The 11,049-nt window shown below is 35.2% G+C and overlaps 1 protein-coding gene and 1 long non-coding RNA gene across 4 annotated transcripts; one reads left to right on the forward strand and one right to left on the reverse strand.

The window, feature by feature from the left end:
* Positions 1-230: 230 nt before the first annotated feature.
* Positions 231-2,369, reverse strand: LOC126672006 (uncharacterized). Of its 2 annotated transcripts, none has more exons than XM_050365891.2 (4): positions 2,240-2,369; positions 1,924-2,082; positions 1,235-1,360; positions 231-755 (listed from the first exon to the last, which is right to left on the reverse strand). In XM_050365891.2, the coding sequence occupies exons 2-4, from the start codon at positions 2,002-2,004 to the stop codon at positions 348-350; spliced, it is 615 nt and encodes a 204-aa protein (XP_050221848.1). In that variant the 5' UTR covers positions 2,005-2,082; positions 2,240-2,369; the 3' UTR covers positions 231-347. The 2 variants fall into 2 exon arrangements, with proteins under 2 accessions (XP_050221848.1, XP_050221839.1); XM_050365882.2 differs by having other exon boundaries at positions 2,189-2,276.
* A 2,102-nt stretch (positions 2,370-4,471) lies between these two features.
* Positions 4,472-6,992, forward strand: LOC130015746 (uncharacterized). 2 transcript variants are annotated; one of them, XR_008791126.1, is made up of 4 exons: positions 4,472-4,623; positions 4,713-4,793; positions 5,700-5,784; positions 6,647-6,992. It is a non-coding gene; the product is annotated as an uncharacterized LOC130015746 (long non-coding RNA). The 2 variants fall into 2 exon arrangements; XR_008791125.1 differs by having other exon boundaries at positions 4,713-4,788.
* The last annotated feature ends 4,057 nt before the right edge of the window (positions 6,993-11,049 follow it).

Raw genomic sequence — 11,049 nt, forward strand, 5'->3', positions numbered from 1 at the left:
AGTTTGTAGTTTATTAGTTTTGCAGTTAAGAAACATGCTTTTTATTTTATTATAATAAATGCATACAAATAAATATAACATAAATTTTAATTATTAATATTTACTTTTTTAGCAGTAGTTAAATAAATTTATTTTATATCTTGAGTTTTTAAAGAAACACCACTGGAATGATTTACACTGTCATGTGGTGTAAGTTCTCCCAAGGCGTAATAGAGAAAAATTGAGGTATGTAAAATTTAAAGAGAAGCACTCCTATTTAAATTTTAGTAACATCCCTACTAGTGCATGGACAATTATTTGTACACAGCTCTTACTGTTATCAAATACATGAAAAGGAAAAACAGTTACTAGCAGAATCCTGCAGTTAATACAGGCAAGCAAACTGCGAACGCGAGGAAAAAAAAGAACAAATCGAGTCCGGTAGGCGATGAGAACATCCTCATTGATGCTATGAAAGCAAAAGCTGCTCCACCATATGCAATGGTGTTCAAGATCAGAAGGGCAATCTCTGTAGTATGTCTAAACATCAAGATACTGCTAACTGCAGAAATGAAGCCAATAATACTACTCCCTACTGCCACATCCCATAAGATTTGTGATTGGTTTGAGAGAGGATGGTTGTCATGATAGAACCAAACTCTCGACAATGCAAAAAAGCTAATGACGATGATCACAAGGGATGATTTGGTCATCTTTTGTCGATATAGAAGAATCTCCATCTGTGTCTCGCTCGGTATGTGATTCAGCAATGGAACCTGTTGAATAGTGGTAAGACAGTGGTGAGCTCTTCACCTAATGAACGGTTAAATCCGAGATACATGAATCAAGTTCACCATATCTATTTACCGTGTGACACGTGGTATTATAGAATATCATAACCAATCAATAGAGAGCAGTTAAGTCTAATTAAAATATCACTAATTAATGTGATATTTATTGATTGGTCAAGTTCATTCTATAATGACACGTGTCATGCAATAAGAGGATGATTCACAATCTTACGGGATGAACTAGGTTTATGTAAGATTTTCTCGTTGAATTCATATTGGTTTTGTGCTATGTAGGACGAAACGAGAAACTCTGAGATAGGAAATGACGAAATAAAGTTTTCTACAAAGAATATATTAAAATATAGAATGTTGGAGTTTCTGAAGCATTTTCAAAAACGGAAATGAAATGTCTGAAACGTAGGACTTAATAAGCACCCGTGCAACATAGGTTTTGTACTAAATACCTGATTGTCATTGGGTTCTGTAATTGTATCACAAGTAAAATTTACTTCCCTGGCCACTCCTTTTTCTTCATCTGGGTGGACTGCAGGCAAAAGAGAGGCATTTTCTGAATGATCCTGCATATCAATCTGAACAAGAACAGCAGCAGATCATAAGTCAGCTGCACCAGAAGCTCAATATGACTTATTCAAACTATAGCAAAGAGGAAAAAAAATAATATCTTAGGCAACACTAGCCATCAATCAAGAGCTACCAAGCATTTAGGATTCCAGTAAAACTGAATAAATACAAAACCGAAATCAACGCATCCATAATCATCTAGATCTGATTTCAAATACATTGTACGGAAACAGAAACAATTGAGGCTGAAAAAGCTTAAAAGGAATTTTTTTTAAAGAATAAGTTATAAATATAAAATTTTGGAGTTTCGAAACCGGAAACGAAATGTCAAAACTATGACTGATAAATTTTCATGCAACATAGAAGACTAGAGATATAAACAAGCCGAACCGAATCCAACTTATGTCAAGCTCGAGCACGAGCACGAATCTCAAACTCAAATTCAAGCTCAAACGACGTCCAAGCTACTTGAACTTGCCTAAAACCCGATTTTATTATTATATGCGATCCAATTATAAATCTTTCTATCAGAATAAAATCAATTAAATGAGCCAAGTTTGGATTTGCAAACCTGCATCCGAATTCCATCCTTGCTTTCTTCTCCTGAAAGCTTTTCTTCATAGTCATCAGCCAGGTGGTGTGACATGCTCATGCTGACCACTTCAGCCCTACATGAACATCTCTGGAACTGGAACACCCCAATTGATTTGGTTCCACCAACCAGATTGACCTAATCACACAATTTATATATTATTAAACAAGCATAAGAGAAATTCAATGCAATTGAAATAAATATAAATGAAATTTCCTAGACTAGAAAACGACATGTTACTGACTTTTCTTTCAGTATAATCACAAAATATTCAATTTGAAGATAAGAAACACACCAAGCAATAACAAAATGTCCGGTTCTGTTAGCCACTCATCTTCACCGGAAACCGCTAAGACCACCAGATCAATAATCGACAGTGACAGTTTTATGAGATGGATTATGTTTGGTTCGGTTGTTATCGGTGCCGTTGTGAAGCTACTTCCATATGAATACAGAGACGGTAGCGATATTCCAGTACCGACCATCATCTTCAGGGACGTCCACACGACGATGTTTCAGAACTTCGTACTGTATCTTACGTTTGCTTTCGCCGGAGCTTTCAGCGCCCTGTTGTTGAGTAGAAGTGGAGTTAGTAAATTTTCCAAGTATGAAAAGTATTGCAGAGTTATTGCGTTTTATTTTGCGGTGTTGCCTATGATGCTGCTTATACAGACGTTGATTCGATCGGTGATCTATCCGAAGTCCGAACGGCATAACTCAGATTTAAAGTTATTTATAGTGTGAGAAGGGTCATTTGTATGCACATATTTGTGTGCATGCTGATACTAATTAAGTCTATTCTCTACTATTAAGGTCAAATATATCCAAAATTGATCCAATTGTTTTTTTTTATTACTAGTTTCCCGTGTTTTTTAGAAAACGGTTTGTGTCTTTATGTGTGTGAACATGCCAGAAGATTATACCTCAAATTAAAATTTAAAAATAATCAAGCGATTGTGAACGATTTGTAAAGGACGAAAAAAATTTAGACAGTTCGTAAAGAAATCTCCTGAAGAACTTTAAAAACAAAAGAAAGCTTATGTAATTAAAAATCTAAAAATTAACGATATAATTGAAATTGAGATTGAAAATAATGTTGAAAAACAAGAAAAATAAAAGTACATACAAGTGATCTCATAAACTAAAAGTTTTTGACATTGATATTCTCTTGAGAATATTTGAGTTTTTGTTGAATTTGACTGGGGATTTTAATCATAGCATTCTTCTTCTATTTATAGTCTCTTCAAAACTGTCAAATGCTCAACTACTTCTTAACTGCCCACATTCACATTTTCCATTTTCTGTACTTCTATAAAACTGTCAGATGTTCACTTCTTTCCAACTGCCCACGTTCTTCACTTTCGGTCACTTTGATAAACTGTCAACACATGCTAAAATGTGAAATCACGGGCTTCTGAGATTCTGGATTTCTGGCTAATTGATTATGGGCTTCTGGCCAATTAATTATAGGCTTCTAATCAATTGATTCTGGACTAAAATCCCCTGAGAATTATTATGGACTCTTCAGCGTCTAGAGATGCTGGACTTCTGGAGATCTTGAACTTGTAAAGATCCTTAACTCCTAGCAACTTGAAAATCCCGAGCCTCTGACAACTTGAAGATCTTGAACTTCTGGCAACTTGGTGATTCTTAGCTTTTGACAACTTGGAGATCTTGAGCTAAAATTCTGGGTTATAGACTTCTGTGACTTCATCATCTCCTCAATTCTTCTGGGCTCTTGGACTTTTGGAAATTTTAATTTTGGTATAAACACTAGGGCTGGCAATTTCCTACACGACCCGTTAACACGGCATGACACGAAGTTAAGCGGGTTCGGATTGATCGTATATGGGTTTGGATCATAAACAGGTCAACCCGTTTATAACTGTAATACCCCGTACGTCTGGCGTTGCCAAAGTAGGCCACCTGTCCGATTTGAAATAATGAAGCGGCTAGAAAAGAAATTATCGGAAGGATTTAATAAGGAAATATTTAAAGAAGAAATTTTAATAATTATAATGCCTAAAATAGTTTGACGGGACTAAAGAAAATCGTAAGAAAAGTTGGAATTTAAAATAAGTTAAAGTCCCTAAGAAATTGGAAAATAGAATTTTATTGGCAAAAAAAATATAATTTAAATAAATTATTGACGGGAATTGGTATTTAAGATAATAATATCGATTATTTGGATATCGATATTTATCAAATGAAAATAAAGACGAAAAAAGTGATGGAAATAGTCATTTTCGCTCAAATTGGAAAATTAAGCGTTTTTGCCGAAAATTAGTGAAATTTATTATTGGATTATGAAATAATAAGAGAGAGGAAGAGTATTATTTATTTGGATATAAATAATATGAAATTTATCGAGATCGAACGATTAAGCGATTAATGGGTTAAATTGGACGAAATAAAAGTTAGAAATTGAAACTAATGGAGGTGGCAACTTAAAGGACCAATTAAAATATTTTACCAAGCTATATATACCACCTCCATAGGCATATGAAGCTTTCAAAGTCTGATTTCCAGCAAGAAAGGGTTTAGAAGATCTTCATCTCCTCAAAAAGCTCCATGATCTTCTTTTGCTTGCCGTTTCTTCGTTTTTCATCCGATTCGCTTGATTTTTGCGGCACCGGAAAGAGGAGAACGATATCTACTGATCTAGCCCATAAAATCAAGGTGAGAAAGTTATTATCTCAGTTAGGGTTTATGAGTATAATTTCGAATTTTGAGGTTTAATTGAGGTTTTGATTGTTTGATTGTTGTAGTGTAATTGTAAGCTTATATGGATGATTTGGATGGTGAGTTTGATGCTAAATCTTCAACAAAGTATCATCAATCAAGGTGAGGTATATTTTCTGAAATTTTTAAGTTGTGATTGATGAAATTGAATAGGAAAATGGACTTAGGGTTTGGCAATAGCATGATTTTGATAGTTGATGTTTTGTGTTGTTATTGGCAAGTATTGAATGAAATTTTGATATGAAATGGTGAAGGGTGTTCGGCCATGGTTGCTAGGTGATAATATGAGGATCAAGTGATGAAGATAAGGTTTAATTTGAGATAAAATAGAGCTGAATATAAGTTAAGATTAATTGATAAAATTTGGATGAAAAATGGTTAAATAGTTTGGTCATTTTGATGAATTCATGACTAGATGTTTTTGATATTTTCTAAGTCATGGATTGTGTATGATTAGGATTGATTATGGTGGCTGAATTGCATGGGTATAAAAGTATGATATCGGTTAAAGTTTTAGTCTCGACGAGTCATAAGTTAGGAGTCAAGTATGCGCGAAATAATTTGACGATATTGCAGAATATGTGCTGCAGAACAGCCATATTGCAAGGACAATATCTCAAGCTATATAGCTCCAAATTAAGTTCCGTTTGGTGGTACGGAAACTTAAGGATGTCGTCTATAAATGTCAAAGTATAAGTTTCTGCTAGTTCGGTCTCTAAGTGTCTCAAATAAATTAGAACATTATGTCGCACATAGCAGTTCTGAAATTTAGAACAGCCCTACGTTATTAACTTTAGAGCCAAATTCTGACACCTTCGGGTACTTATCTTAGTCCGAGACCTAAATGAAAGTTGTAGGCGACGTTCTGAACATTAAGAATGTCAATTTTATTTAGTGGTCGGACTGTTTTAAGTAAACGGTTTCCATAGCCGAAGTTGGCTAGAAACCTAGTTTTGGATTAATTAATTATAGTTAGATTGTAATTAATTCGAGTTATTATCGAAATTGTGTAGACTTGACGAGACAACTACCAATGGAACCCGAAACTTACGGAACGCGAGATCGCTAGGTATTATTGAAGATTATGGATAGCAAGCGGTGAGTATATTTTACTCACTCTTATTATCGTATTAAAAACTATTTTATATATATATATTATCATTATTAAATGCATCGCATTAGTTGTTTGAGTTGAATTGTTTGATTTGGATTGTTGGTGTATGATTGAATTATATTCAACTTGTTTGTTTATGGATTGAACTACATTGTATTGGATTGACTTGTTTGATATATGAATTGTATTACTCTGCTTATGACTTGCCGATTATTTGCGAATGTGAGTTTGTATATGCTCCGAAGAAACGGGCTACCTATTGGGCGTCAATAGGCCGTGTGATCACCGGAGTTTATGAAAGTCTAGATATTCGTACATAGATACGTTTGATGTGAGCTCATTAAATGTTGATCAAGTTTATAATTATGAAATGGAATATGTTTGGGTATCGGAAAGGAGGATTATAATTTTGGCAGATACGAGGTAACTCGGTCGAACTATCTCGGGACCCGTATCTGGTGGGTAACTCGGTCGAACTATCTCGGGACCCACAAATTGGGATTAAGTAGTGGCATGATGTAACTCGGTTGAACTATCTCGGGACTATGCCACGTGGTAGCGGGTAACTCGGTCGAACTATCTCGGGATCCGGCCACTCGGACGATATGATTCGAATATGATACAGATTAGGAGAGGTTAAGGAGTTTAGGATTAAGGTTTCGATCGGATCAAATACTTGTCTTAAGTGAATTGTTTGCAATCGCTGTGATTGTATATGTTGGAATGGTTTGAAAATGTGATTGTATATATATATTTTATAAAAATATTTTAAATGCGATGCTCATTTTGATAATATAGTAAGTAAAGTATAACTCACTCAGCTTAATAGCTGACCCCCCCCAATAGTGTGTTTTTCAGGTACCTATTCTGAACTTGGCTAGAAGTCCGTCTTTGACCGGAAGTCCCTTTGGCTATGTGCAGTCCCGACTTCCATAATTGCTGCAGTAGTGTAATGTCTGACCAGTGTCGTAGCCTAGTACATTAATACGTTTTTCATTGTTTACATTTGTTGTCAGTGTGTTTATGTTTGTTTTGACTACGATTGTCATATTTATTCCATGGAGGTAAATTCCCGTGAGGTGTATGTAACACTAGTATTATATGTCGGGTTAGTACGTACAAGGTACGGAAACGATAGGCCCGAGCAAGATGTATTGTTTTACTAGTGTATATAAATGCTTCCGTTTGTAAAGTCTTTGTATGATTGTTATTTGCGAAAAAGTTTTAGCGATTTTCAGGCTTGCTACGGGTTTTGGAACTACAATTCCCATTCCCTAGCGCCGGTCGCGGCCCGAGATTTTGAGTCGTGACAAAGGTGGTATCAGAGCAGTTGGTCCAGTTACCACTGCTAGTCTTTTAAAAATGCCTCTTTGACCCTAAGTACCTAGGAACTACTGCAGCGTATAGAGTTGAGCCTTATTGATTATATGTGTCTGATTGAATTTGCTTGATGTTATAGGCCGTCTATTGCCGAGTGGAACGCATGTGTGTGAGATTGCTTAAGTGGTTAAGTGAATGTGATATGCTTAGATAGTTAGTCAAGCTTTAAGTTAGATGGTGCATATCATATAGTAAATTATTGGATATTGTGGAAAAGTGGTTTGGACAGTATCACATGATTAAGTATTGTTCTTGTTCAACATATCTGAGGAAAATGGAGCTCAGCTACATATTGTGTCAGAAGAGGAGGAAGCGCCTCCTATTTATCAAATGGATTTCATGTAGATACTGACAGACTATCGGAGATACGTTAGAATGAGTGCATATCAGATATTCAAACTCAAGGTGGGACCATTGTCCTGGAGATGGAAATTAGTGAGGAAAGCGAGTAAGACCCGTCCGAAGAGGTGAACCGTTAGTAAATTAGGGGTTTAGGACCCGACTTTGTTGAGCTTTACAACGATGCATCTAAGTATTTAGGAATGTTATCCGATAGAGCTCGTCAGACAGCAAGCAATCATGAGTGGAATGACGATTCCATTCCACCTTTCTTCTTTTGACGTGAGAGACCAACATTCCCTTTTCATAGGAAAACTACTCCTAGTACTTGGCATAACCCCGTAATTTTGCACAGAGGTAGAGGCAGTGTTAGACGCGCTAGATGACGCGGACGTGGCATTGTGACCCGAGAAATAAGGGTGAGTCCAGTGAGACGCCCTCAAGTACGAAATGCTTTCTATGCTTATGTGCCAAACATGTTTATGTGATTGAAATGTTTGTATTGTTTTGTTTATTTTGTGATCGATTGATATGACATACATTGATATAATTGTGTATTGTTTGGATAATGCCTATAGAGATAGATTGAGAAACCCGCGCATATAGGCTTTATCCTAAACATAGTTGCTTATATGATAACTGAAATTAAGAATGCATAAAATACATAACATACATAATATATATAGCGTGAAATGTAATCCCCTATATTACGTTTCCATTACCACAAGGATGGTAAACGATATTAAAGAAAGCATATTATGAAAGATTGACACGTGAGCCTAAGGGCTACGTGAGATAAGAATATGATCGATGTGGTAAAGTATAAAGATGGGTGAGTATCGAAGACGGGGAAACGAAACATTTGTTTAGCAATGCTAGAAGAGGATGGCATTGACTATAAAACACTTAGATGAGTGTTAAAGGATAACGAGAATTCCAATATCGAAATCATAATAAACCCCAATAAATTATAATGAAAAGCCATTAATGTCGCAAGGTGTGTAATCTGAAGGGACTTACGACTGTTTTCAAGGAAAGAAAGTCTTGTGATTTTAAATGGTGCAATTGTGCTCAGACCTTGCATATGAAACATTATGATCACGTTAGCAATGCATACAAAAATGATTTTCAAAAATATAGATCATGCATCATATTTGTGTAAACATAAAAAAAAAACGTGATTTTATCCAGCAACTCTTTGGTGATGAGAGGTGTCATCACTCTGAGCTACAATTGTACCAATGTTTTCAAACGATTTAAAGTAAAAGAATTTGAGTCGAAAGAAGAGTTTGAAAGACTGGTGCACCAGCAATAATTGAAATGTATTTGTTTTGTAAGAAACTCAGATGTAAAACCCTGCGACAACAATAATAAAAGATTCTTGATAAACAAGAATGAACGCATGTGATAAAATACACCCTAATATAAGAATGAAGCCCTAATAATAAAAAAAAATATTATTGAGATTTATCGATGTGAAACGTGTATGATATCGATAAGGTATCTATGATTGGTACTTACCCAGGAATAAGATGGGGGTAAACATAGAAAGTGTACAGTGAAAAGAAAAGAAAATATAAAAAACCCGAAAAACGTACGGGCCATGGAAAAAAAAAACCATGTAAGGATGAGAAGAATCGAACAATACGTGTATAACGACTAGTACTCGATAAGAACAAATGGAAAATGAGCAGATCATAGTGAGGTAGTCTGACAGAAAGATACCTAATATGAAGAGTAAAGAAGTAAGTTAAGAGGATATGGATTCGGAGTAGCCGTAGGCAACAAGAACCAAACGTAAGAGTTTGACATAAGCCTAAGATCGACCTTACTGATAGATCAGACATCAGTAAGAGTCTAAGATAAAGATATACGCGCGATCATAGATGTAATACGTCGACAGATGCGAACATGGAGTAGTTTTACCTCCAATAGATAGACGATATTGGAGATATCAAAACCAGAAGTACAAGATGATAGGAAATACAATAAGACAAAGATAATACTTCAACGGACGATGATAAAGGGATCAATAGTCATATGTTCGTAAGAACCAAGAAGTATCATGTACAACATGTACATTGGAATGAGATGGATAAAGTGATCGAGAAGCATTGGAATAGGAACGATGAAATAAACAAGAAACATAATAAGGAAAGGAAAGGATTACATCGAACAATGGTAAAGGTATTACCAGTCAGATGTGGGCGATTGAAGTGAAAAGATCGAGAGATAAGAATTGCACCATAAAAGATGAACGCGACACATGTTAAAGGATGTATTGAGAGCATTCAACTTCATGAGATTCAACACTAGAGGACCATGAAGTAGATATTGATATAAAAGGAAAGATTTCCTATATACCATCAGGTCTTAATAAGGATATCAGATATAAGATCGTACAAGTTTAACTGTGAAGTCAACAATTAATAAATGGTTAAGTCAGAATATCACAGCGAAAGTGTAAAAGGAAAAATATAAATATATACACAATCGGATACGCGAAAGATACGAGGAACGTCAAGGAAAAATGACATCAGACTCCGATAAACTCGGAAGTCTATGTGATGCAAAAAACAAAGATAAAAACTATTAAGAATAGTACAACCTAACGATCGAAAGGAAACCGATAGAATTATTATGGAATAATAATTCATCGTGAATAACTGAGAACGCGAACAATTAAAGGACAAGGAAAACATTAATTTGGAATAAGAAGTGCATGGTGGTCATAACAAATCAAGATTAAGAAGGAAAAGTAAAGGAACGACGTTAGTCAAGTGTAAGATAATAAGTTACGCATTGTTTGATTCAGACAAACATGGTAACCCGAATATCAAGGAATAAGGTGCAAAATAAGATGAAGGATTAACCATATACTTAATATGAAAAGTATAAATGCACCTTAACTAGAGATGTTAAAAGGAATTTCCAAGGCAAGGTAAATTGGAATTGGCAGCGATAGAACGGAGTTCCAAATTAGCCCACGAGGCTATGTTTCGGGCGAAGTTCGGACCCCGAAACCCGATGATAGTTAATCGGAATCAATGGATATAAGTAAAGGATATTGCATAGATTTAATTTGGATAGTTTAATCATGGAATTATTAATTGGATTAGTTGTTTTTCAAGCTCAAAGACGAACCGAAAACACGAGTTAACCTAAAGGTAAAAGTATGGCTAGTAGCCAACTTTGAGGATGATTTCGGACATTAAGGAAATGTCGAAATGAAATTTGATCTTAATGAAAGTTATAGACGGGATAGCAAAATATAAGAAAACTGAATTTAATTCAGAAATAAACGTTTTTAAACGCTTGGTTCATCGACTTGAGCAATGGCCTATAAGACCTGCAAGTGTAGTCTCAAAACTACCTTAAGGAGGCGATTTCAGCGCAAGTGTTCGACATCATCGAGAATTATTTTTGACTTGATGTTCAAACAAAAGTTGGAGATAGCGTTGCGTATTATAAGTTTATTAATTTTGTTTGACAAACGAGCTACTCAATATAAGTGATTTAAAGGTCAAAGT

Source organism: Mercurialis annua, linkage group LG1-X (genome assembly GCF_937616625.2).
Source record: "Mercurialis annua linkage group LG1-X, ddMerAnnu1.2, whole genome shotgun sequence".
Taxonomy (NCBI): Eukaryota; Viridiplantae; Streptophyta; class Magnoliopsida; order Malpighiales; family Euphorbiaceae; genus Mercurialis; species Mercurialis annua.

Coding starts and splice junctions, on each gene's coding strand:
- LOC126672006 (XM_050365891.2), bottom strand. CDS start 2,004: ATGAGCATGTCACACCACCTGGCTGATGACTATGAAGAAAAGCTTTCA. Junction 1,361..1,923: donor AGGATGGAATTCGGATGCAG/GTTTGCAAATCC, acceptor GTTCTTGTTCAG/ATTGATATGCAGGATCATTC. Junction 756..1,234: donor CAGAACCCAATGACAATCAG/GTATTTAGTACA, acceptor ACTATTCAACAG/GTTCCATTGCTGAATCACAT.